The 26061-nt window shown below is 42.3% G+C and overlaps 2 protein-coding genes across 2 annotated transcripts in view; one reads left to right on the top strand and one right to left on the bottom strand.

Annotated features, from left to right (window-relative positions):
• Positions 1–24347, top strand: part of atxn7 (ataxin 7) — a 213977-nt gene extending 189630 nt beyond the window's left edge. Inside the window, exons 5-11 of the mRNA XM_072472337.1 lie at positions 2937–3208; positions 10783–10865; positions 11641–11906; positions 14159–14354; positions 16227–16348; positions 19227–20193; positions 21181–24347. Of these exons, the coding sequence (XP_072328438.1) occupies positions 2937–3208; positions 10783–10865; positions 11641–11906; positions 14159–14354; positions 16227–16348; positions 19227–20193; positions 21181–21198 (1924 nt within the window). The 3' untranslated portion in view covers positions 21199–24347. The remainder of the gene's footprint in view (positions 1–2936; positions 3209–10782; positions 10866–11640; positions 11907–14158; positions 14355–16226; positions 16349–19226; positions 20194–21180) is intronic.
• thoc7 (THO complex 7) overlaps positions 1–26061 on the bottom strand; it is a 460501-nt gene that overhangs the window by 342870 nt on the left and 91570 nt on the right. The window lies entirely within an intron of this gene.

Genomic DNA, 26061 nt, shown 5'->3' with positions numbered 1-26061 from the left:
TCCGGGGGTTGAGCTTCATACAATTTTTTATAAAATGTCTTAAACACTTCATTCACTCTCTCCGCTCCCCGCTCCGTCTCTCCATCTTCGTCTCTGACCCCCCCTATTTCCCTCGCTGCTCCCCTTTTCCTCAATTGGTGTGCCAGCAATCTGCTCGCCTTCTCTCCATATTCATACTGTACACCCTGCGCCTTCCTCCATTGTGCCTCTGCAGTGCCTGTGGTCAGCAAGTCAAATTCCACATGCAGCCTTTGCCTTTCCCTATACAGTCCCTCCTCCGGTGCTTCCGCATACTGTCTGTCCACCCTCAAAAGTTCTTGCAACAACCGCTCCCGTTCCTTACTCTCCTGCTTCCCTTTATGTGTCCTTATTGATATCAGCTCCCCCCTAACCACCGCCTTCAACGCCTCCCAGACCACTCCCACCTGAACCTCCCCATTGTCATTGAGTTCCAAGTACTTTTCAATGCATCCCCTCACCCTTAAGCACACCCCCTCATCCGCCATTAGTCCCATATCCATTCTCCAGGGTGGACGCCCTCTTGTTTCCTCCCCTATCTCCAAGTCTACCCAGTGTGGGGCATGATCCGAAATGGCTATAGCCGTATATTCCGTTCCCCTCACCCTCGGGATCAATGCCCTACCCAACACAAAAAAGTCTATGCGTGAATAGACTTTATGGACATAGGAGAAAAACGAGAACTCCTTACTCCTAGGTCTACTGAATCTCCACGGGTCCACCCCTCCCATCTGCTCCATAAAATCCTTAAGCACCTTGGCTGCTGCCGGCCTCCTACCAGTCCTGGACTTCGACCTATCCAGCCTTGGTTCCAACACCGTGTTAAAGTCTCCCCCCATTATCAGCTTTCCGGTCTCTAGGTCTGGGATGCGTCCTAGCATTCGCCTCATAAAATTGGCATCGTCCCAATTCGGGGCATACACGTTTACCAACACCACCATCTCTCCCTGTAATTTGCCACTCACCATCACGTATCTGCCCCCGTTATCCGCCACTATAGTCTTTGCCTCGAACATTACCCGCTTCCCCACTAATATAGCCACCCCCCTGTTTTTCGCATCCAGCCCCGAATGGAACACCTGCCCTACCCATCCTTTGCGCAACCTAACCTGATCTATCAGTTTCAGGTGCGTTTCCTGTAACATGACCACATCTGCTTTAAGTTTTTTAAGGTGTGCGAGTACTCGTGCCCTCTTTATCGGCCCGTTAAGCCCCCTCACGTTCCACGTGATCAGCCGAGTTGGGGGGCTTCCCACCCCCCCCCCCTTGCCGGTTAGCCATCATCTTTTTCCAGCTTCTCGCCCAGTTCCCACGCGGCTGTATTTCTCCCAGACGGTGCCCCCCCGCCCATCCTTTCCCGCACCCACTCCCCCCTTTCCCCAGCAGCAGCAACCCAGTAATTCTCCCCCCCCCCCCCCCCCCCCCCCCCGCTAGCGTAATTACTCCCCCCATGTTGCTCCCAGAAGTCAGCAAACTCCGGCTGACCTCGGCTTCCCCCCGTGATCACGGCTCGCCCCGGGCGGCGCCCCCTCCTTCCTGCTTCTCTATTCCCGCCATAATTATCATAGCGCGGGAACCAAGCCCGCGCCTCTCCCTCGGCCCCGCCTCCCATGGCCAACGCCCCATCTCCTCTCCCTCCCCCCATCACCACCTGTGGGAGAAAGAAAAGTTACCATACCGCAGGATTAATCATACAATCCCTCTTCGCCCCCCCCCCCCCACTCGTCCCACCACTTTGTCCAAACGTTCATTTTCGTAGTCCAATCATTCCAATTTTTCTTCTACAATAAAAGTCCACGCTTCATCCGCCGTCTCAAAGTAGTGGTGCCTCCCTTGATATGTGACCCACAGTCTTGCCGGTTGCAGCATTCCAAACTTTATCTTTTTTTTGTGAAGTACCGCTTTGGCCCGATTAAAACTCGCCCTCCTTCTCGCCACCTCCGCACTCCAATCTTGATAGACGCGGATCACCGCGTTCTCCCATTTACTACACCGAGTTTTCTTCGCCCATCTAAGGACCATTTCTCTATCCTTAAAACGAAGAAATCTCACCACTATGGCTCTGGGAGCTTCTCCTGCTCTCGGTCCTCGCACCATAACTCGGTATGCTCCCTCCACCTCCAACGGACCCGTCGGGGCCTCCACTCCCATTAACGAGTGCAGCATCGTGCTCACATATGCCCCGACGTCCGCCCCCTCCACACCTTCGGGAAGGCCAAGAATCCTCAAGTTGTTCCTCCTTGCGTTATTTTCCAGTGCCTCCAACCTCTCCACAGATCGTTTCTGGTGTGCCTCCTGTATCTCCGACTTCACCACCAGGCCCTGTATGTCGTTTTCATTCTCTGCTGCTTTCGCCTTCACGACCCGAAGCTCCTGCTCCTGGGTCTTTTGTTCCTCTTTCAGCCCTTCAATCGCCTGTAATATCGGGGCCAACAACTCTTTCTTCATTTCCTTTTTTATCTCCTCCACGCAGCGTTTCAAAAACTCTTGTTGTTCAGGGCCCCATATGAAACTGCCACCTTCCGACGCCATCTTGGTTTCTGCTTGCCTTCCTTGCCGTTGTTCCAAAGGATCCGCTGCAATCCGGCCACTTTCCTCTCCTTTTTCCATCCGTGTCCAGGGGGAACACCCTTCTGGTTTACCGCACGGTGTTTTCAGCCGTTAAAATTGCCGTTGGGGCTCCTATCAAGAGCCCAAAAGTCCGTTTCACAGGGAGCTGCCGAAACGTGCGACTCAGCTGGTCATCGCCGCACCCGGAAGTCTTGATCTATATAATTTTAATTATATAGTCAGTATAATTATGTAGAACAGAAATAGTCAGTAAAAGAGCTGGATATCTTGTACTTTTATATCTTAAATTGAAGTTCAAAATGTGCAGTGTATTCCATTAAAAAATATTTATGTATCATATTCTGCAGCATGACTTCAGTGGCTAAACCAGAGAAGATGCATCCCAATGTGAAGATTGATGGCACGTCATTGAAAATGATGCCAGTCCCCATTAATTCCACCACTGTGAATGCTTCAATAAAAGCTGGCCTTAATTGTCCTACAATACCAAAGGCACCCCTGCCCTCCACTGGACAGATACCCAATGGTAAAAATCTTCTGTCAACTCCCTCATCCTCAGAAAAGAAACTTGAAGATGCTAAAAACATCAAGAAGTCCTCTTCTCATAAGCGACTGTCAGGTGAGTCCTAATATAGACTTTTATGGCACAGTGAAACTGCAATAACTTTTTTCAGATATCAATAAGTCTGCTTCAAAAACTCTAATTGAATACTGCACTAGACGTTTCAGAGGACAGTTAGGATCCTGTAATTTTTCTTAATGCATGTGTTTTATTTAACAGTATGTTATTTATGAAACTGAAAAAGATCATTATCAAGAAATACCTTAACTTTTTTGAATATATTGTGGGTAAAGTAAATGATATCTCTACTACAGGGACGGATGGTCAGCCAAACCATATGCCTCAAACTCTTATGCCTCAAACTCTTATGACTCAAACTCTTATGACTCAAATGTAGCTCTTTGCCCTTATTAGCACCAGTTGTGCAGAGCTGATATGTGTGAAATGTAGGTTAGCAATTGTTTAGCATGGGTGCTTCCCTTTCTGATATGTGATGAATCGTCAATTACTTTTAACTTGAATGTGCCACCGTAGTAACTGGCAGAGACTTTGGGAAATTAAACATTTAGCAAAATGGAAGCAGCATTGCCACAGGGCAGCACGGTAGCATTGTGGATAGCACAATTGCTTCACAGCTCCAGGGTCCCAAGTTCGATTCCGACTTGGGTCACTGTCTGTGCAGAGTCTGCACATCCTCCCCGTGTGTGCGTGGGTTTCCTCCGGGTGCTCCGGTTTCCTCCCACAGTCCAAAGATGTGCAGGTTAGGTGAATTGGCCATGATAAATTGCCCTTAGTGTCCAAAATTGTCCTTAGTGTTGGGTGGGGTTACTGGGTTATGGGGATCGGGTGGAGGTGTTGACCTTGGGTAGGGTGCTCTTTCCAAGAGCCGGTGCAGACTCGATGGGCCGAATGGCCTCCTTCTGCACTGTAAATTCTATGTTAATCTATGTATACTACAAACCTCTAGAAAATAACCCAGAGTGTCAAGGGGACAAGTTCTGAAGGCAAATTACCAAACCTCAATTATCACAGGCTCGAGAGTATGATTAAGTACAAAAAATGTAAATGGGTTTAATTTAGGAAAGGCAGAATATTAATTCATTATTGCTCGCCTGAGGGATCAGATGAGGTAAGTTTTTAGTTTGATGAAATAACCAAAAATGGATATTCAAACAATTTGCAGTATCTGGAATAACCTGTTGGTTATGTTGGTAGTGGTACCAACACTTGACTTCCAAAATTTAGCTGGGTCTAGATCATGCTTTAGAGCTCTAAAAGGACAATGGCTGTATGACTTTAACATCATAGACTAGCAATGGGTCTCTAAGAAACCTAGATGGATGGTTTAAATCTCATGTGAAAAGAAATTAGTTCAAAGGAAATCAGAATGAAAGGTACAACCATCTTAAAAATTGTAAAAGAAAATTTAAGAATCTGGTTCCCGTACCAGCCTCCCCGAACAGGTGCCGGAATGTGGCGACTAGGGGCTTTTCACAGTAACTTTATTGAAGCCTACTTGTGACAATAAACGATTTTCATTTCATTTCATTTTTCAAATTGGTAACCTCAGCATTTTTCTAAAGTAAAACATCGAGCATACAATGCCTTTTTTTATATCAACGATTGGCTACATGTACTGCTTTGTTGTATTAGCAACTTGGAGTATACTGGGAAAATACCAAATTTTTCAGTTTCTTGAATTTTTTTGTATAAATTTAGAGCGCCCAATTATTTTTTCCCAATTAAGGAGCAATTTAACATGGCCAATTCACCTAACCTGCACATCTTTGGGTTGTGGATGTGAGACCCACAAAAACACGGGAAGAATGTGCAAACTCCACGTGGCGGACAGTGATCCGGGGCTGGGATTGAACCTGGGTCCTCAGCATCATGAGGCAGCAATGCTAACTGCAGCCCTGAAGGATGTTTGAAATTCTGAACGCTTCATTTAAACATTTACAAAGTTGAAAATGTGTAGAGCTATAGAGGTGCAAGCTTTCCATGTTTTTTTTAAACTAATTTCTCTTGTAGACCCTATTGGAATGGCCCAAAGTTTTCAAAGAGATCAAATAAATATATAGGGTGAAATCCACACAGACATGGGGAGAATGTGCAAACTCCACACGGATCGTGACCCAGGGTCGGGATTCAAACCTGGGTCCTCAGCGCCGTAGTACCAGTGCTAACCACTGCGCCACATGCCACCCTATATAGTAATCTCTGACAGCTCAGTGGACTAAACTATTGTCGTTCTGAACTATTCCGGAAGGTTTGATCTCCGCATCTACTGAAGTAACTGGTTCTGATCAGGCAGACATTCAATTGTTACAATTAGCCTCAATCAAAATTGTTGGATTTTACACAAGACATGCTTTCTGGTTGATGATCACCATTCACTGTTGTAAGCTAACCTCACATGCTTTCAGATCTGAAATACATACCATTCAGTCCAATATCGAGCTAAAGAATGTAAACGTTTCATGTACTGGCTACTGAATACTACCTGCCACATGTGCATTTCCCAACTTTATGGTACACTACTGAAAAACACTTTATTGATGTGAGACACACTGATGATTTTGATGGATTGAAGAGTTAAGGGTGGACATTGAGTGTCGGATTGGGTGGCTTTTAATAAGGAGGGGAGGGGACTTCAGTGGCAGCCATGAAGTGAGCGGTCGCACATAAGGTGACTCCTACTGGGGGATTTGGTTCTTGTCCCTTTTTCCCCCATGCTGTTCAGGTAGAAAACTGGTGTAGTTGGAGAGTTTGGGGTCCTCCTCCGGCATGGGATGTCTGTAAGCTACAATAGGTGGAATAAGTCAAGTAAGCGGCCCTCGTCTGACTCAGAAAGCCCTCGTGTTGTAAGTGGGGAGAAAATGGTGGAAGCCTCTGCATTGTCATTGACCTCTGTGGACAGGGGAGAGGCTGGTGGACTATCTGATGAAGGAGTTCAGAAAGCAGAGGGAGGCGGTCACGGACAAACTGGCGAAGGCTATTGAGCCCATTCAGGGAGCTCTGAACAAGGTGGAACAACGGTTGGAAGTACATGGAACACCTGAACTAGTACTCACTGTCCATGTGGAGTTTGCACATTCTCCCTGTGTCTGCGTGAGTATCTCCCCCACAACCCAAAGGTGGATTGGCCACGCTAAATTGCTCAATTGGAAAAATTAATTTTAAAAAGCCAAGTACAGGACTCAACGATTCGGAAGGTTGGGTAGGTGGTCACAGATAATGTTGATCGGATCACCTCCTTGGAGGCAGAGGTGGCAATGTTGGGCAGCGGGACAGAAGATATTGAAAGTCAAAGTCAGCCACCTGGAAAATCGCTCCAGACACCAAAAGCTGAGGATCATTAGGCTGCTGGAGGGCATGGGAGATGCGAATGCCACAGACTGTGGCAAAGATGTTTGGGAAGCCGGTGGGGGAGGGGATCTTTGCAAACCCTCCCAAAGTGGACCAGGCCAACCGGTTGTTGTGACAGCCCAGATCTGGGAGTTGCCACGGGCAATCATAGTCCGACTCCACAGCTATTTGGATAAGGAAAGGATCCTGACGTGGGCTAAGGAAACTCCAGAATGCAGATGAAAGGGTCACACCGTCAAAACTTATCAGGACGTTGGTGCGGAACTGGCAGAAAGGCAAGCGGGGTTCAATAAGGCTAAGGTGGCTCTTTATAAGAGCAAAATGAGGTTCAGAGTGGCATATCCAGCTCCCCTGCAGGTTTGGAGACTGGGGCCATTACTTCGATATGCTGGAGGAGGCAAATGACTTTAACATGGACTCTGGGAAGCACCTGAGTGGGGCTTTGAAAAAAAAAATGTCTTGCCCATTGTATTTTTAATGTTTCTGTTATGTCTTTGATCTTGTATGTGGGTTTCCCTTTGGCTGGAAATGTGGTTTTTTTTTGGGGGGGTGGTGGTGCATACCCAAAGGCCTCCAATCTGGTTGGTTATATGGAACCTAAGAGTATTTGCCAACCTAACAGTTTGAACGCGTTTGTTGTTTTCTTGCAGGAGACACATCTAAGTTCGGGATCAGACTAGACTGAGGAGGGGATGGATAGTTCAGGTGTTCCCAAAGAACAAAAAAATGTACAGCACAGGAACAGGCCCGTGCCGACCATGCTGCGTTGATCAATAGGAGGGCTAATATTTTGGTGGACTCTGGAGAGATTAATGACAATGAGTGGGCTGTTAGCGGGTGCTCGGTGGTCTTGGTGAATGTATGTGCGCCGAGCTGGGGGAGGCATCCCAAATCCCTTATGACATCAAGGGTGGCAAAGGAGCTGCTCGTGTTTATGGAGGAGGAGAGTGGACTCGTGGAGATTCAGATACCCGACGGAGAAGGCGTTTTCCTCCTTTCGCATGTACACACCAGTCTACTCCCATATTTGTTACTTTGTAGTGGGTAATGCATTACTCTCCGGGGTGGTGGAAGCGAAGAATTCAGCGATTGTTATATCTGACTACACTGCATTATGTGGATTTGTGTGTGGAGGAGCGATGCACACAGCGAGCCCCGTGGAGGTTGGATATAGTGTTGCCCGCCGACAAGGGTGTGTGTGAGAGGATAGCTCCTGCTGTTGGGACCTATGTGTAGTTTAATGAGAATGAGGAGGTCTCGCCTTCCACCTTCTGGGAGGCATTAAAGGCGGTCATCGGGCAGTTAATTTCTATTAAATCTGAGATAAGTCGGGGAGGATGGAGAGACTGAGATTGGTGGAGTCTATCCTTACGGTGGATCATCAATACTCCTGTCTCAATGGCAGAGCTGTTGATGGAGAGGAAGAAGCTCCAGATGGAGTTTGAGTTGGTGTCAGTGGGAAAAGCGGTTAGCCAGCTTCGTCGTGCGAGAGGGACATTTTGCGAGTATGGGGAAAAGGCCGGTCGTTTAATGGCTCACCAGCTGAGGCAGCAGGCGGCCTTTCCGGATAGCATAGGTAAGGACTTTGGGTGGAGGGTTGGTTTCTGATCCAGAAAAGGTGAACTGGGCATTTGACTTTTTACTGGGGGCTATACAGGTCTTAGCCTCCAGAGGAAGACTCGACTATGGCACATTTTCTGGATGGGTTGGTCTTCCCGGTGGTGGAGAGGTAAAGAGGGCAGGAGCTGTAGGCGTTGCTCAGGCTGGAGGAAATTATGAAATGTATTGTTCTATCCAGGCACCGGGCCTGGGCGGATTCCCTGTCGAATTTTACTTAAAAATTGCGACAAGAGTTGGAGCCAAACCTGTTGGACATGTTTAACGATTTTCTGTCCCGGGGGTGTTGGCAGCCAAATTGGCGCAGGCATTCGTAGAATCATAGAATCCCTACAGTGCAGAAGGAGGTCATTCGGCCCATCGGGTCTACTCTGAAAGAGTATCCTAGCCAGGCCCACTCCCCCACCCTATCCCTGTAACCACACAATCCTGCCTAACTTTGGACATTTCAGGGACGATTTGGTATGGCCAATCCACCTAACCTGCACATCTTTGGACTGTGGGAGGAAATGGAGCACCCGGAGGAAACCCATGTGGACATAGGGAGAATATGCAAACTCCACACAGGAGACACCCACGGTTGGATTTGAACCAAGGTCCCTGGTGCGGAGCGGCAACAGTGCTAACCACTGTGCCACCGTGCCGCCCTATGTTCTTTAATCCTGAAAAAGGATAAATATCCTGTGGCATGTAGGTCATATCGTCCCGTTTCTCTGAACGCTGATGAAAAGCTGTTGGCAAATGTGTTGGCAACTCGTTTGGAAGGGTACCTGCCTGGGATAAACTCCAGGATTTGTCAAGGGCTGGCAATTGTCAGCCAACATTAGGAGACTTCCGAATGTGATGCTGTCGTCCTCATTGGGGTCGAACTATAGGTAATTGTCTCCATGAACGCAGAGAAAACGTTCCAACTGGGTGGAGTGGGAGTACCTTTTTGGGTACTGGGACGGTTTGGTTTGTTCATTTTGTGAATTAGGCTTTTATACAGGGCCCCCACTGTAAGCGTTCGCACCAATGCATTAAGTTTGTGGTACTTTTGGTTGTTTGGGGTAAAGGCAGTAACAGGGCAGTAACTTTCCCTGTTACTGTTTCCTTTGGCTATCGAGCCGCTGTCTGTCGCACTGAGGTTGTTGGCCGCATGGAAGGGCTTGGAGGTAGGGAGCATAGGGTCCCTATACGCGGATGACTTATTGTTGTAGATTACAGACCACCTTGCTAATAAGGGAAAAATAATGGAAGTGCTGAGGAATTGGGAGGGGGAGTGTTGGTCGTTGACTCAGTCGGTTTGAGGCAGAAGGGGGAGGCTTCCTGTACAGGTTCGAGTTTGAGGGCACTTGTTACTACGGTCTTCTGTTCTCGCCAGCCAAGTACTCTACGGGCCAAGTGGTAACTTTGAAAATATGGAACCAATTTTAGACAACACTTTAAACTGGAATCTATGTCGCTAATAGCACTGATCTGTAGGAACCATAGATTTATACCAGCTGGGATGGATTTGTCGTATAAGATCTGGGGTCGAGCAATTTGTTCATGAAGGGCAGATCGTTGGGCTGAAGAAGCTGGTGGAGAAGTTCCAGCTCCCATGGGGTATTTTATTTGGATATTTACAGATACAGAACTTTGTCAGGAAGGAGCTTCTTACATTTCCTTGGTTGCCGGCCCCCTCCCTTTTGGATAAGGTGTTGACCCTGGATGAGATAGTGGAAGGGAGGATATCAGATATTTATGGGCAGTAGAGGGAGAGGGCTTCGCTGGAGGAACTAACTGGAAAATGAGTTGGCTGTGCTTTTGAGCGGGGTGTGGAGCGAGGTTGTGCATAGGGTTAATTCTATGTCCTCGTGTGCAAGACTGAGTTTGATTCCATTTAAAATGGTGCATAGGGCGCACATGACCAGGACATGGGTGAGTGGGTTCTTTCCAGGGTAGAGGATAAATGCAAGTGTTGTTCAAGGAGGCTGGTGAACTGCTCACATGTTTTGGCCCTGCCCTAAGTCGGTCAAGTTCTGGACGACTTCTTTGAAAACATGTTGCCGATTTTGGGGGTTAAAGTGGAGTCGTGCCCATGGATGGTGATCTTTGGGGTGACCGTCCTGTAGGGACAGCAAGAGGGGAAGAAGTCTTGGTCTTCACCTCTCCGATAGCCCAGAGGTGGGTTTTGCTCGGATGGAGGGCATCGGCGCCACCAAAGGCAACTGGTTGGCTGATGGCCCTGTCAAATGGTGGTGGTGTGGGGATGGGGTTAGGTAGGGGGGTGAGAAGAAGGGGATGGGAGGGTTTTGGATAAATGAGGAAACTATGGGACTGGGTTGTGGGAGTTTTATGAAAATAGTATAAATCGGTTTTGTATTTTATGTATGTTGCAAAATTGAAAATGTACTGAATAAAAATATATTTTTTGAAATGAGGGAAAGGGACAGTGCCTGAGGAGAGGAAACCGTTTGCCCATTTCAGATAGCCCAGGAGGCAACGGTTTATTTCATGTCACAAAGGTTCCATTTACCAGCTAGTATTTGTGGGAAAATTAATCTTAAGGATGTCAGGTGATAACACATTTGCTGCCTGTTATTCTGTAAACAATGGTCCTCCATTAGCTAGACAAAGCTGTGTACTGCAATACACATGTAACATTTTCCATTTTGTGATAGAACGGGAGTTTGACCCAAACAGACACTGTGGTGTTGTCGATCCTGAAACCAAGAAACCATGTACGAGATCTTTGACATGCAAGGTAGGTTGCTATTGACTTGTGCTGTTTTCTTGCTAAGGTTTCATGATGGTTTGACTTGTATGATCACTATTGAGAAAAAGATTGATTTGCCACTAATTAATCAATTTCAGAAAATCTAATTGAGCTGACTTTGTTAGTGAAGTTTCATGCAGGCTGTTATTTCAATTTATAAAGTAATAGCTGAGGTCTAATTGGAAGTACAGAAACGACCGAGAAGCTGAACGTGAGGGGCTCAAAATCTTCTACTCGAGCAGCTTTCTTTCTTTCCACTGCCCTGAAGTATAGCAGATAAATTGTATTAAAATCCCGAGGGAAAACAATTCCGAAAGTAGATCATGGGAAAAGATGTTTCCTGTTGTTTTGTACACAACAAAGGGTTTGTTTTGCACATTTAATTTATTGGACATTTGTCAGCTCATTTTCTAATAGCAATGCTTTATGTATAATGCATTATATTTCATTAAGCATTCGATATTTGCAAATGCATTTTTTATTCATTTTTAAGGGGTGTGGGCTTTGCTGGCTAGGCCAGTATTTGTTGCCTATCCCTAATTGCTCTTGAGAAAGCGGTGGTGAGCTATTGCCTTGAACCGCTGCAGTCCATATGGTGTAGGTACACCTACATCGCTGTTGGGGAGGGAGTTCCAGGGGTTTGACCCAGCAAAGTAACAACGACCTACAACACATTTAAAGACTATGTAATGTTATTTTTAAAGGAATGTTAGGACAAATATTTTTGTAATGCCTGCATTCATGTGTTTTTGGAAACATGCAGACACATTCCTTGAGCCAACGGAGAGCAGTACCAGGTCGTAGGAAACATTTTGACCTTTTGTTGGCTGAGCACAAAAACAAACCCAGGGAAAAAGAATCTCATCGAATCTCTGAGCATCATCACCAGACACCACTTCTCAGGGAATCACATCCCTCACCATCTAAGACTTCCCAGGAATTGCATCAGAATTCCCATGGAAATATTGCATTGGATGTAAAACCGACGGTGTCTGGCAAAACCAAACTTCACAATTCAAGTCTTCCAAGGTAAAGGTGACTTTTTAATTTGAATGTAGCCTTTTGAAAAATAATTGTACAGCATATGTGAACAAAGCTAACGGAAGCTTTAGCTCTTTGTGACAATTGCAGGATGTTATTGGGGCCTAAACTTTTACATAATGAGGCAAACAAAAAGTGGCCATTCTGGGGCAGTGTGACTAATGCATTATTAAATTCTAGTCATTTGATCTCAGTGCTGCATTCTACTCAATTTCTAGCTTTGCCAGTGTAGCTGAGTGTTTAGATTCCTGGTTGCCGACCATCCAAGATTGTCTAAAAGCCGGCAGGAATTACTGATCAATCTCTTCCTCATTGTCGTGAGCAACGTGGGAGAAAAATTGAGGATTGAAAAGGATTGGGTTAAACGTTTAAAGTCTTGCTTGAAAACATTTATTTTTAATTCTAAATATGTTGGAGACAGGGTAAAAGGTTTTTTGGATGACGTGTGGTCGGAATTGGGAGATCATGTAATGAAACCTCTAGGAATATGCCCAACCAAAGCTGGCACTCCTAATGTGGATGATGTACAGCACAGAAGTGTAACATGCAACTCAAGCAATGTTTTTCTGGCAGAAGTAAAAACTTGAAATTTAGAACTTGCACTGTTGAAATTTTATTTTCTGCCAGCCACAGTGCAGTATCGGGAAAAATAGTATCACAACTCGAGATGTTTAAATTTTCAGATAATTAAAATGTGCTAACATATGGTTGGTTGTTTCAGCATGGAGCCTTTTATTTGTGAATCGTTTTTCTATAGTTTTCAATCTGTAATGAACATAGAACATACAGTGCAGAAGGAGGCCATTCGGTCCATCGAGTCTGCAGCGACCCACTTAAGCCCTCACTTCCACCCTATCCCCGTAACCCAATAACCCCTCCTAAGCTTATTGGTCACGAAGGACAATTTATCATGGCCAATCCACCTAACCTGCACGTCTTTGGACTGGGGAGGAAATCGGAGCACCCAGAGGAAACCCGTGGAGACACTGGGAGAATGTGCAGACTCCGCACAGACTGTGGCCCAGCGGGGAATTGAACCTGGGACCCTGGCGCTGTGAAGCCACAGTGCTATCCACTTGTGCTACCATGCTGCCCAGTTTTAGAGTGCACAGAATCTGTGCTGTACACACAATGTTCTATTGTTCATTAAAAAAAAAATATGGTCGTTAATTGGAACAGACTTTTAGAATCGCCTGAATCTTGAAACTAATTGATAACCTTCCTTTCTGCCATCTGATTCTTCGGGTACATTGCAACACATTCATAGTTGTTTACAGAATAGTGTAAAATGTTCAATGATTCATTATGTTGCCTCCAATTTCACTTAATATGAATGTATCATGACTTCATGGAAATAGTTGTGTAAGTGAAATGATAAAAATTTTCCAACAAAAATCACCTTGTCTCGAAGTATACAGGTAGTGATCGTGATAACTTGGTGTTTGAATGAGCATATTGTTGGTCACACGAAAGAACCAATAGACAGTGAATTAAATTTAAATTCTATATGTATGTGAGTGTTCTCGAACTTCAGTGCACAAATCTCTACTTTGAAAGTTATCTGTCTTGTTTTCCCAGTTAAAGGGAACTACATAATAGTGGGAGAGGGAGAGATATTGCACAGCATAAATTCAGGTACTGATGAACCAAAAGATAGCATTATAATTTCATTTGAGAATCTTTTATTTGACACAAGAATGGGATGCATAATTACCCAAGGTGAAACATTTTGTGTCACTAAATTAAATTGACAGTAATTAAATATTTCATTCTGCCAAAATCCTGTTAGATTAATTTTCTTTACTGTGCACCATTTTGATTATGCAAAGAGGTGTTCAGTAACGTGGAATTATGACCTCGGGACAAAATAATCTCTTGTTCTCATTCTAGGAATCTTGCTGATTTCGGCAAGTAATGCTCTTCAAAAACAAGATCATTTTGATGTTTTAGTTTTGCTAAATATGGCAAAATTAGTCGCGTATAGTGGCGGTTTCTTTTTCACCATAAATACATGAACACAAGTAAATGCTCCAATTACAGTATCATAGTCAGCACAGATAGATTTGAGACATGTAATACCAGCATTGAGTACAATGAATCTTCAATGAGTGCCACCCTGTCAAATTGATGATCCATGTTTCAATGCCATTTATTCTACTTCTCACAATAGTGCTTGTGGCTTATTGGAGAGGAATCATGATTCCAACAATGATCATTAATTGATATTTTTTCTTAAAAAGGTCTGCCAGTTGTACATTACAGCACAGTGGCAATACCATTACTGACGCTGTATCGGTGTATGAATCTCACCCCTCACTAGTAGGACCAGACTCAGCATCCAGGTTGTCTAGTGATGAGGGAGAATGTGATGAGAAAGAGGAATCTGCAGAAAAACTAGACTGCCATTATTCTGGACATCACCCTAGACCAGCAGCTGTAAGTTCAACAAATTGTGAATGAAACTCTCAAAGTTTGCTTTGTGTTATCTGTGCAGATTGGAAATAAACATTGTGGAATCTACTTGGCATTCCTCAGTGAAGGATAAAGTTTCCGCTTGCTTCTGCTGGTATTTTCAGCATAATTCTCCTGAACTTGCCGTAACTGCTGCAAAATGAAATTGCTAGTTTAACGAACATTGCTAGAAGTTTGCCCACCCAGAAACTGGCCATGCAGCCTGCATGAATTCATCACTATTGGAAATTCCATTAATTGCAAGCCCATTTGCAGCCTTTCAAGGAGGTTCCAAAATTTAAGCTTGCTCTTTTGTTTCAGAACTTTTCGAATTAAAATTTTATTTACTAGGACACCAAGTATTGTACCCCAGTAAACATGGCAGCACGGTGGTTAGCACTGTTGCTTCACAGCACCAGGGACCCGGGTTTGATTCCCGCCTTGGGTCACTGAAGTCTGCATGTTCTCCCCGTGTCTGCGTGGGTTTCCTCTGGGTGCTCCAGTTTCCTCCCACGAGACCCGAAAGACGTGTTATTGGACATTCTGAATTCTCCCTCGGTGTACCCGAACAGGCGCCGCAGTATGGTGACCAGGGGATTTTCACAGTAACTTCAGTGTTAATGTAAGCCTACTTGTGACACCAATAAAGAGTATTATTATAAATTGTTCTTTTATTTTAAGCCATTTTCAGTAACTTAAAATTGGATAACTCGGTTGGAGAATTGACAATGATTCATGATGCTTTTCCGTGATAAATCAATGCAGTTAAATTAGTTTTCAGCTGTATGAAACAATATTTTGCAAGCTCCTTTTTTTAATGACAACTGGTCACCGCATTATAGGAAGGACGTGGAGGCTTTGGAGCGGGTGCAGAGGCGATTTACCAGGATGTTGCCTGGTATGGAGGGAAAATCTTCTGAGGAAAGGCTGATGGACTTGAGGTTGTTTTCGTTGGAGAGAAGAAGGTTAAGAGGAGACTTAATAGAGGCATACAAAATGATCAGGGGGTTGGATAGGGTGGACAGTGAGAGCCTTCTCCCGCGGATGGATATGGCTGGCACGAGGGGACATAACTTTAAACTGAGGGGTAATAGATATAGGACAGAGGTCAGAGGTAGGTTCTTTACGCAAAGAGTAGCGAGGCCATGGTATGCCCTACCTGCAACAGTAGTGAACTCACCAACATTGAGGGCATTTAAAAGTTTATTGGATAAACATATGGATGATAATGGCATAGTGTAGGTTAGATGGCTTTTGTTTCGGTGCAACATCGTGGGCCGAAGGGCCTGTACTGCGCTGTATTGTTAAAAAAAAAAACCTTTAAAACACGCTGTTTGTGCAGATACTAATATTACCGTTGATATGCAGATGAGTTTGAGGAGAAACAATGGGGAAAGAAAATACTTCTCAAAACTAATGCAGTTTTGGGCTTAATGTGTACCCAATTCCCGGTTGCACCCAAAGCAGGGATTCTTGGTTCAGATACTGGACACACATTAAGCAGAAATATAGTATTTTTGTCGTCTGTGACTTTGTCATTACAGGGTTTTTTTCTAATTCCGGGTCAATTTGGCATGGCCAATCCACCTTCCCTGCACATCTTTGGGTTGTGGGGGTGAGACCCACTCAGACACTGGGAGAATGTGCAAACTCCACATGGACAGTGACCCAGTGCCGGTGTCGAACCCTGGTCGTTAGCGCCGTGAGGCAACAGTGCTAACCACTGCGCCACTGTGCTGCCCCTCTTTTGTCATTACAGTTGTAGTGTCCATAATCAACAATGTAAACTTTTTCCAATTCTTGCATTCTATGAGATTAACAGTCAGAATTTTTCTCGACATTTTTGTTTTAATTTAGCTTTGCACCTTCGGAAGCCGGCAGGTTGGCCGAGGCTGCTTTGTCTTTGACAGGAGATGGGACCGCTTTCGATATGCACTTAGCTCTATGGTTGAAAGGCATCTTAATTCACAGATGTGGAAGTAAGTATAAAACAAATGGTTAAGGACTTTCATTTTAAGAACCTGAACTAATGTAGCCCCTTTTATGAGCTCAGGGTATCACTTTACAATTTGCAGTTAATGTTGGGCAAAGTGGTAGGCAATATGTGTGCAGCAACGCCCCACATAGGCCCCATATCTAAGGAAGGATGTGCTAGCCTTGGAAAGGGTCCAAAGGAGGTTCACCAGAATGAAGAGCCTGTCATGTGACGAGGGGTTGAGGACTCTGGGTCAGTACTCGTTGGAGTATAGAAGGATGAGGGGGAATCTTATTGAAACTTGCAGGAAACCGAGGCCTGGATAGAGTGGGCGTGGAGAGGATGTTTCCACTACCCGAGGCCTCAGCCTCAGACTGAAGGGACGATCCTTTAAAACCGAGATGGGGAGGAATTTCTTCAGCCAGAGGGTGGTGAATTTGTGGAACTCATTGCCACAAAAGACTGGAGGCCAAATCACTGTCTTTAAGACAGAGATAGATAGGTTCCTGATTAATAAGGGGATCAGGGGGAGAAGGCAGGAGAATGAGGGTGAGAAACATGTCAGCCATGATTGAATGGCAGAGCAAACATGATGGGCCGAATGGCCCAATTCTGCTCCTATGTCTTAAGTACGATAATGACCAGCTATTTCATTATGTTGTGTTGATTCTGGGATAAATGTTGCTCGGAAGAAGAAACTCCCCTGCTTATCTTCATATAATACCCTGGGATCTTTTAGGTTCACCTGAGGAGACAAGGCCTAGACTCAATATCTCAGCTAAAAGCAGTGCACTCCCAGTAATGCACTTGCGTATCGGGTTCAACAATGTGATTTGAGTCTCTGCAGTGGGACTAAACTCCCAACCTTCTGACATGGAGGCAGAGGACTGACATTTAACATTTCGAAATATTTAGTTATTATTTAACACTGTTTTACTGTCACAAATGATCCTGAACTGAAAATCTATCCAAAAAAAGTGAGAGGGCAGAGGATCTTCCAACAGCAGCTAGTATTTATAAAGCACCTTTAACATAATAAAACATCCCAAAGTGCTTCACAGCATTATAAAACAAAATATGCACCTGAGCCACATTAGGAGATAAAAAGGTTGCTGAAAATAAGCAGTTTTTAAGGCGTGTCTTAAACAAGGAAAGTGAGGTAGCGATACAAGGAGGGAATTCTAGAGCTTTAAAACCTTGGCTGTTCAAGACAGAGCCATCTATGATGGAACAATGCTCAAGAGGCTGGTTTAGCACACTGGGCTAAATCGCTGGCTTTGAAAGCAGACCAAGACAGGCCAGCAGCATGGTTCAATTCCGTACCAGCCTCCCCGAACAGGCGCCGGAATGTGGCGACTGGGGGCTTTTCACAGTAACTTCATTGAAGCCTACTTGTGACAATAAGCAATTTTCATTTAATTTAATTTCAAGAGGCCAGAATTAGATGAACGCAGGTTTCTCTGAAGGTTGTGAAGCTGGGGGAACTTAGATAGTACAAATGTAGGGAAAGTGTCAAACTGAATTTGAAATTAATTTGGGGTAAACACGAAGAGTTTAATGGTGAAGTATGTAAAATTCACCAAATTTGAAGAAAATCATTTGGTAGTACTGCTTTTAAAAAATAAAAAAAAAGACCATGTCAAAGCTTTTTGCTTCAACTCCTATGTGCAAGAATACCAATTGTGCAGGGAACAACTTGTATAGCTTGAAGTGAATGCTGATTGGCTGGCAAGTGGACTCTGATTTGTGGCGTTACATGGGGAATGCACCAGGGAACAGTTAACTGCCAAACTTTTGTTTAAATTTAAACCAGGTAGGTCGACTCTGAGGAATGAACCAGGAATGGCCGTCTCCGAAGCTTTTGTTTATTTGAAAAAGGCACCATGTATGAAAATGTTTCTTTTTTAAAAATAAATTTGAGCACCCAATTAATTTTTTCCAATTAAGGGGCAATTTAGCGTGGCCAATCCACCTACCCTGCACATCTTTGGGTTGTGGGGACGAAACCCATGCAAACACGGTGAGAATGTGTAAAGTCCACATGGTGACCCAGAGCTGGGATCAATCCTGGGACCTTTGTGCAGTGAGGCAGTAGTGCTAAGCACTGTGCTGTCGATGTATGGAAATGTTTCTTCTGTCTGCAATTGACGAGGCCCTGAGTTTGAATGTATGTAGTTTCTAGCATACTTGAGGAAGCCACACTTGTTTTGAAACCAAGAGCTCGTTGGGTACACCCATTCGGCTGTTCACAAAAACCATAAGCAAAGTACTGACAATTCCACAATTGGACAGCACTCGCCAAACAATCCTAATTATGCTAGGAATTACACGGGCAGCCAATTTAATATCATCAGTCATGCCTGCAATGTGGCTCACTTTTGTGAGTTGGGAGCAACATGTATTCAAAACCAGGGCCCTGTCCTTTGCGGACAGAAAGAGCATGTCCATGCATTGCACCTTTTTCAACTGGAAATAAAAGCTTAGGGGCAACCATCCTCCGGTTACCATGGCATTGCCATGACCAACATAAACCCACTTGGTGATTTCTTAACAAAAGCTTGGCAGTTAATTGTTCCCTGGTGTATTTTCCATGGCAACTTGACAATGAACACGCTTTTCTCATTCAGTATATATTGTTGTTCCCTTTACTGTTGGCATTGTAGTGAATCTGTCCTGATTGAATGCAAGATGAAAAGCCTGGACAGCATGTCTGTTTTAAGCAACACTCAAAATTGTTTATGTTGCTTAAAATGTGAAGCTTAAATTTAAATATCTGGATAGTTATTTGTAGATTTAAATTTTTCAAAGTCTGTAGTTTTGTCCTAAATGTAGTGTGAAATCAATTCGAGTAATTTTGAATGAATATTTTTGATTTCTTTCAGAAAGATTCCTCCTGCAGTGGATAGCCCTACATCAGCACAGTCAAACCCACACAGCACTGGCACAAACTCAACACTGTCACATTACAGTGTTAGTGCTGCAGGTTTTATCTCCTCTACATCATTGGCATCTTCAGTGTTTGTTTCTTCTCCATTTATGTCACTGTCACCCACTGAAAGTAAATCTGTGCTACCATATGCAACTACTCTAAATGCTCACCCTGCTGCCTTGGGCGTCATGGACCCTGCTTATTGTATGCAATCTAGACACGTGTCTTCTACTTCTGTGATGCCTTCGGGGCTTTCTTCAGTTCCTTCACCTGTATTTAATAAACCTCAAAAAGTGAAACCCAGCAAGTCTTTTAAACCTAAAGATCCATCATCTACCAGCAGTAATAGTAATAGCAACATCAGTAGCAACAATAACAGCAGCAGTTCTGGAAAGAAAAGAAAAAATATTTCTGCACTGCCACTACATTCTTCCACTCATTCCACAGAATCTCTGAAGAAAAATTGTGTGAATTCTGGGAGCTTGGGGACCTCTTACTACTCACCCGTCACCTCATCATCTTATAGCAGCGCACACAATGTTGGCCTAAATTGTACGAACAAGATGAACTCTTTAGGCCTCAAGTATGACCAATCAGGAAAGGGGCTTCAAATGGGGATCCCTGCTGAATCGATTAAACGGATGAGTGTGGTTGTGAACAGTAGTGATTCCACTCTTTCACTAGGGCCATTTGTTCATCAGTCAAATGAGCAGACTGTAAATTTACATGGTGGCTTTTCACATCCACATGCTCAACTGGAAGGGAAAAAACGGAAGAGCTCACCAGGTTCAAGTACCATAAACAGTGGTAACAAATCGAACAAAATTGCCAAATCACCTGTGGTAAACAATGTTCATTCAAAACATCCCAATGTGATCCCAGGAACACCAGGACTTTCCAACAACACACTTCTTCATCAGGTATGAAATTATGAAAAATGAAAACATGAGCTGCAGTGATTTAAACTTTGTTTCCCCTGATGGATATTAATTGGGTCTTAGTTTAATAAATATTAATTTGCATTATAATTGTGTATGTTATTTCTCTTGAAGCCGTCTTCATGAATTTTTGTTCCAGACTTATGATACTTGCTATTTGTTGCTGGAGCAACCTACAAATTCTTGGATTCCGACAAGGATGATTTTTCTCAGTCATCAATGTTGTAATTCAAAGATTTTACAGGCTCACTTGCGTGTTATTTGTGTGTAATTGTAAACTTATCATTTACTTTTTAATCTGTACAGCAAACTGATATATAAAGGTAATTGTGAAGAATATTTTGTTTACAAATTTATACACTACAAAATTGCACCTCATTACGTGCCTCCAAATCTTGATACATCAGAAGAATTAAGAGGACTCGATTCTTGAATGTCAACTGAAATATCAGAATTTTAGCATGTGTGCGCCTCCCCTCAGCACCTTGCCTCTTAACAAAAGCAATAAGGTGATGCTGAGGGCAAGTTGGGGAGAAGGACAATGTTATGCACCCTTTTCCATAAGAGGAAAATTCAGTAATACCTGCAGTTATGTGGAACCTTCACCAATTCAGTTGCAATTGAAATGTGGTGATTGGTTTGTAGGCATAACTGTTTGGCCAGTGGGGTTATTATTGTCCATTGCTGTTGAATATATTTTTAATATTGCATGTTATTGCATCAATTTATAAAAATTCTGTTGAGACCAGCAATCTTGCAATTGTCTAGCCAAGTCAGAATAGTTTGTATTTGGGCTTTTGCAGGAAAAGTAGTAAATGTTGCAAGTTGTGATTCTAATAAACTAAAACCCGAAGAGAAGTATCAAGAATCCTAATTTTTTGTACACATCGAGTTGCCTTTCAAAAAAGTATGGTATCAGTCTTTTACAGTATAAATTTGGTGGTTGATGAGCTTTTCTTTATTTTGCAGCCAAAGGCTCGACCCTGATGACTAATGCTCTTCTGGAAAAAACTGGACATCTTTTTTTGTTTTTTAAACCGGCACTCTGAATTGTAAGAGGCCTTGGAATTATCTCAACTTCCCTTGTTCCTCAGGTCTGGAGGTACTGTCGATAGCAGAAGCAAAACTTGTGGAAATATCACCTACAGTGGCATATTTCAAATTGAATTGACATGAAATTCGATCACAGTAACTGTTCAAATCAGTATTAAACATTAGGTATGATGATAGAAGAAGTACTACTGATGAGATTTATGCAAAGATGCAGTTTTTAAACTATTTTCCACTGACCGGTGCATTGCTGAACAGTTTTGGATTCAGAACTGCCGTGAGTCTAAGCATAAGGACAAATTAAGTTAATGGGATGTATCTTTGTTCCAAAGGCCCTTGGCATCTACTGGAAATTTGTATCACAAAGCAGATATGTTGTATTTATTTTTTCATTAGATGTGTGTACAGTGTCTACAATTGAACTAAACAGTTGCCAAGTATGATGACTTGTCAGGTAGTTATTTTTGAAGTTACTGTTTTATTTTTGTTGAATCTGCAAAACTTAGCAGAAAAACAATCGTGGAACTAAAATGACAAAAATGGGAAGTACAGTCCAGCAAATGCTAGAGTTTTTGTTTATGGTGATAATTTTAAGAATTGTGTGTAAATTCTAACTGCTTTCTGGTTAGAAATACAGCAGACTGGTGAGCTGAAATAAAATTGCATCATGTTTGGAGTAAAGATGCAACAATTTTATCTTTATAAATAAAACATTCACGTTTGTTTAAATGAATCAATTTTGTACCATTGAAGGTGGTACAACTACTGGGGCTTGTGGCATTTGCAGCTTGGTCTTGCCTTTAGAAAATGGTAAGAAAATAAAATGATTTTAGTGTACGCTGCTTCCTCCCCTTTTGGCCTATCTGTAGTCCACATAATTTTTGCACTAATAGACTATATCTGTACTCGCAACTATTCTGGAATAGATTTTAATAAAAAGGGATACAGTTGTAAGTTTTCATGTCAGAGTATGTGTAAAATCAGGGATGAGAATTCCACAAAAATGTTTTAAATGACCACTTTATTGAAAATTTGGGCACTTTTCAACATTTTCCCTATTGGTCTACAAATTGGGGCATCGAATGAAAGTAAATGATTGCAACATCAATTTAATGATGCAACTTTCACTTTCTCCCCAATCTAGATGTAAGGAACAATGTGTGTACAGTATGGAGAACGTGAGCATACACTAACACGATGTTACATTAATTTTAATAGATTTTTGAGGACAGTAGTGAATTCTATAAAGAAAGATTTAAGAAATAGTGTATAGTTGAATATACTCTTGGAATCATTGGGCAAATGGCAGGAAAACAATTGAAGAAGCCATCTGTTGCATATGCAATTTCTCAGAACAGTTTAAGTTGGTGACCAAGTAGTAATGCCATTTCCTTTTTGGGTTGTAAAGGCTTCTATGAAAACTATTAAGGAAAACGGCTCCTTTCTGCTGTAGCAAAATGGCACACCTTCTGCACCCAAATAGATATTTTTAAGACTGGCTTTTACTAAAGCTTACTTGTTCCTTTGGGACAGTAATCAATTTAACTCAGTTTTCTTACCCCAATTTTCAACAAATTAAGAGTGTCACAATTTTTGTACTTTTATTTTGAATTTTGTTTAATGGATTATACAAATGTATGGAACGGTCCCTATTTAAGAATGCATATTTTGTTAAAATTGTACATATTAAATACGTATTTTTGCACAGGTCATTTTCTTATATCCAGTTTTGGTACAATTTTGAAATCATCTGGTATTTATTTATTTAGGAATTAATAAATAACAGGTAAAGTACCTTTATTGTTTAGAGATTCACTGCCCAGCCAATGATACAAAATACCTACAGTATAAAATTTGTGGGGCACTTTTTATAAAACTTTTGTCCATTTTGGAATTTGGGAGTGAAATGATTTATTTTTTTGGAAGTGGGGGGGGGGGGGAGGGGAAAAGAAGAAAGCCTCAACTATTCCACTAATAAAATACTCATTTGTTGCCTAACTCCCAGTGTAGCAATTGCATTCAATAGAAAATCATCCCAGATCCAATATCTGAAAAACTGATTTTTAACTTCATTTTAGCAGCTTTTAGTCAAAATTTAAAGTGCCTGATAGTTGCTTCAAAACGACTGTTTAAATTGAGCATTTAATAAAATATTGAATGCTTGGTTTTTGATTAGGAGCTTGCTTTTTCCACCTGTGGATTCTTAAGGGTTCTCATTATGCTTAAACCGTTAAAAAAAATTTAATTTGGATTATACAATGTGTGCATGGGTGTGTTTGTACCACCAGCCAAAAGCAAAGGAAAAGGCCTTTACATTTCTGTACCATTGGAGCACCGAGTTTTAAATAATTTTGACAGTAAAAGTCTAAAGCACTATTGCTGTATAACTTGAGTCATTAAAATAATTGTACTTCTGAGTTTGACCCATAGTATCTAATACTAGAATGTAAATAATCTCATCCTGACTATATTTAGAAGGTGATGGTGCCTTTTGGAAAGGAAATATCTTGGATTACACCGAGTATCTCCTAAAAGTCTGTGGATTAATACAGTCATAAAATGCAATGTTTCAGGAGTAAGTCTTCCTATATATAAAAAACAATCCTGAACTGGATCCTATACTAATACTGCAAATTCAAATGAAATTTATTTTGAGATAGAAAAGCCGAGATGAATATTCCGAACATAGGAGAGAGGTATTGTCTTACAACAGGCACTCACCTGTTAATTCAGGTTGATCTAATGTAAGAAATTAAACAATTGCAAAGACAAAAGCAATAGAGACAAAGAGTTAACACTAGACATCTCAAATGTGAATGTAAGCCTGATCGCAAAGCATTTTTCTCTTGCTCATTATTTGAGCCTGGTTCTAAAAGCAACCTCCTGTGTAAAGTGTGAATAGTTTCAGAAGTATGCATAAATCAAGCGCACCTGGTCGCTATGGTGTCAGCTGGACTTTGTGTTGCCTGCTGTATAATTCATGAACAAATGTCATGGGTCAGAATCTTTCGATATTTGAAAATGTATAGTCTATTTGTTTTGTAACAAGTTCTGTAAATAAAAATAATTTATACTGTTATTTATAACAGTTGTTGATTCTTTGCGTATCATTTGCAATGTCTAATGTGCTTAAAATATGAATCATGTACAAAACGCAGGGAAAGCTTGTTCAGATTAAGTCTGAACAATCTGGTTTAATTGCGAAACTTGAAATTGATGTTGATGCAGGTTTTGTATTTTTATCCCAAGTGTCAGACTTACTACGAGATCGTCAAAAGATGAGACTCATTACATAGCCAGTAGAATGGGTCAAACTCCCCACTTCTCATTCCATAACCAGTCTGAATAAGATGTCACTTTAATGATGTGTTGTAACAGTACAACATTCTGTACAAGGAATGTTTTAGGTAAAAACAATTGATGTGCATTATTCTTCAGGCAACATCTGCAAGAATAAAAACCTTGGCTAGATCCTTATCTCAAAGATTGTTAAAGGCATTATTAATAACCCTTTAGTTCAAAATGATGAGGCCAAACATATTACGATTTCACAGTACCACTCTGGGCTGGAACTTTGTTCCACCCGCCCATTCACACCTAGAAGCTAAAACCAGATAGCTTTAACAGCTGTAGTATACGCTTCATTGTAATCAACAGATGAAAATGAGTCACTTCAGCCATACACCCAACTCTCCCATTTTACACATGCACCATGTGGCATTAAGTTCACTTTTTTTTTTTTAAATGTGGTACTAGTTCTGAGTGACCCCCTTGGGAGTTCAAAACTACTAGAATTTACACCATTGAAACATGGTAGTTATGTTCAACATCGGCTTCCTTTACTTTGACCACTCAAGTTGTACATTCTAACCAGTTCAGTTTCAAGTATCATGTTTGGAAATCTTTTATTATGGAGACCAGAACTGTGCATACCAGTGTTGGTTTATTTAAATTAAAACTTCTACTTTTCAGTTCCATTCCCTAGAAATGAACCTCCGTTCTGGTTTATGGCCTTATTAATCTATATTTAAATTTTGACTTTGCACTATGTCACCTTAGTTCCAAGAAAAAGGAACCACCTCAGATACAAAATTAATTTTCCATTTACACAGCCATTCTAGTAATCTACAGGCAGGACAACTGGATTTAAATTCAAGAAATTAACTTAAAAAAGGGGACAAGAAGTATAAGTTTAGCACACTGGGCTAAATCGCTGGCTTTTAATGCAGACCAAGGCAGGCCAGAGCACGGTTCGATTCCCGTACCAGCCTCCACGAACAGGTGCCGGAATGTGGCGACTAGGGGCTTTTCACAGTAACTTCGTGACAAGCGATTTTCATTTCAAGTGAATGAAACAAACCAGTGTGCTGTAGAAACCCATCTGGTTCACTGTACTTTAAGGTATTGGACCACAGCAATTTTGTTGAATCTTAACTGCACTCACTTATTAAGCCACTTTTGTATTTAAGGACAATTAGTCAATAAATGCTGAATTTACCTACATCCTGTGAATGAGTCTAAACATGTATTTTGTCATTATTTGTTAACGTGTGGTGTGAAAAATATTAATGTATTTGATTCTTCAGGAACTCTTTCATGGCTTTGTTGCAAGAATAGATTCCTTTTATCCTTTGTCCAACCTGTGCTTTAGAAATCCAGTTGCAGAATTTTAAAATTAACTTGTACATATCTAAGTTGCTGTTTGTACCAGCAGTATTTTCTCTAGCCACCTGTGTAAGATAAGTTCCATGTTTGGCCTCAAACATGATATTCCTTACTGAAGACAAATTCTAGTTACTG

The sequence above is a fragment of the Scyliorhinus torazame genome, chromosome 13, assembly GCF_047496885.1.
Source record: "Scyliorhinus torazame isolate Kashiwa2021f chromosome 13, sScyTor2.1, whole genome shotgun sequence".
In the NCBI taxonomy this organism is placed as follows: Eukaryota; Metazoa; Chordata; class Chondrichthyes; order Carcharhiniformes; family Scyliorhinidae; genus Scyliorhinus; species Scyliorhinus torazame.
Note: the sequence above shows the minus strand (reverse complement) of the source record. Positions and strands in the feature narration are given on the sequence as shown.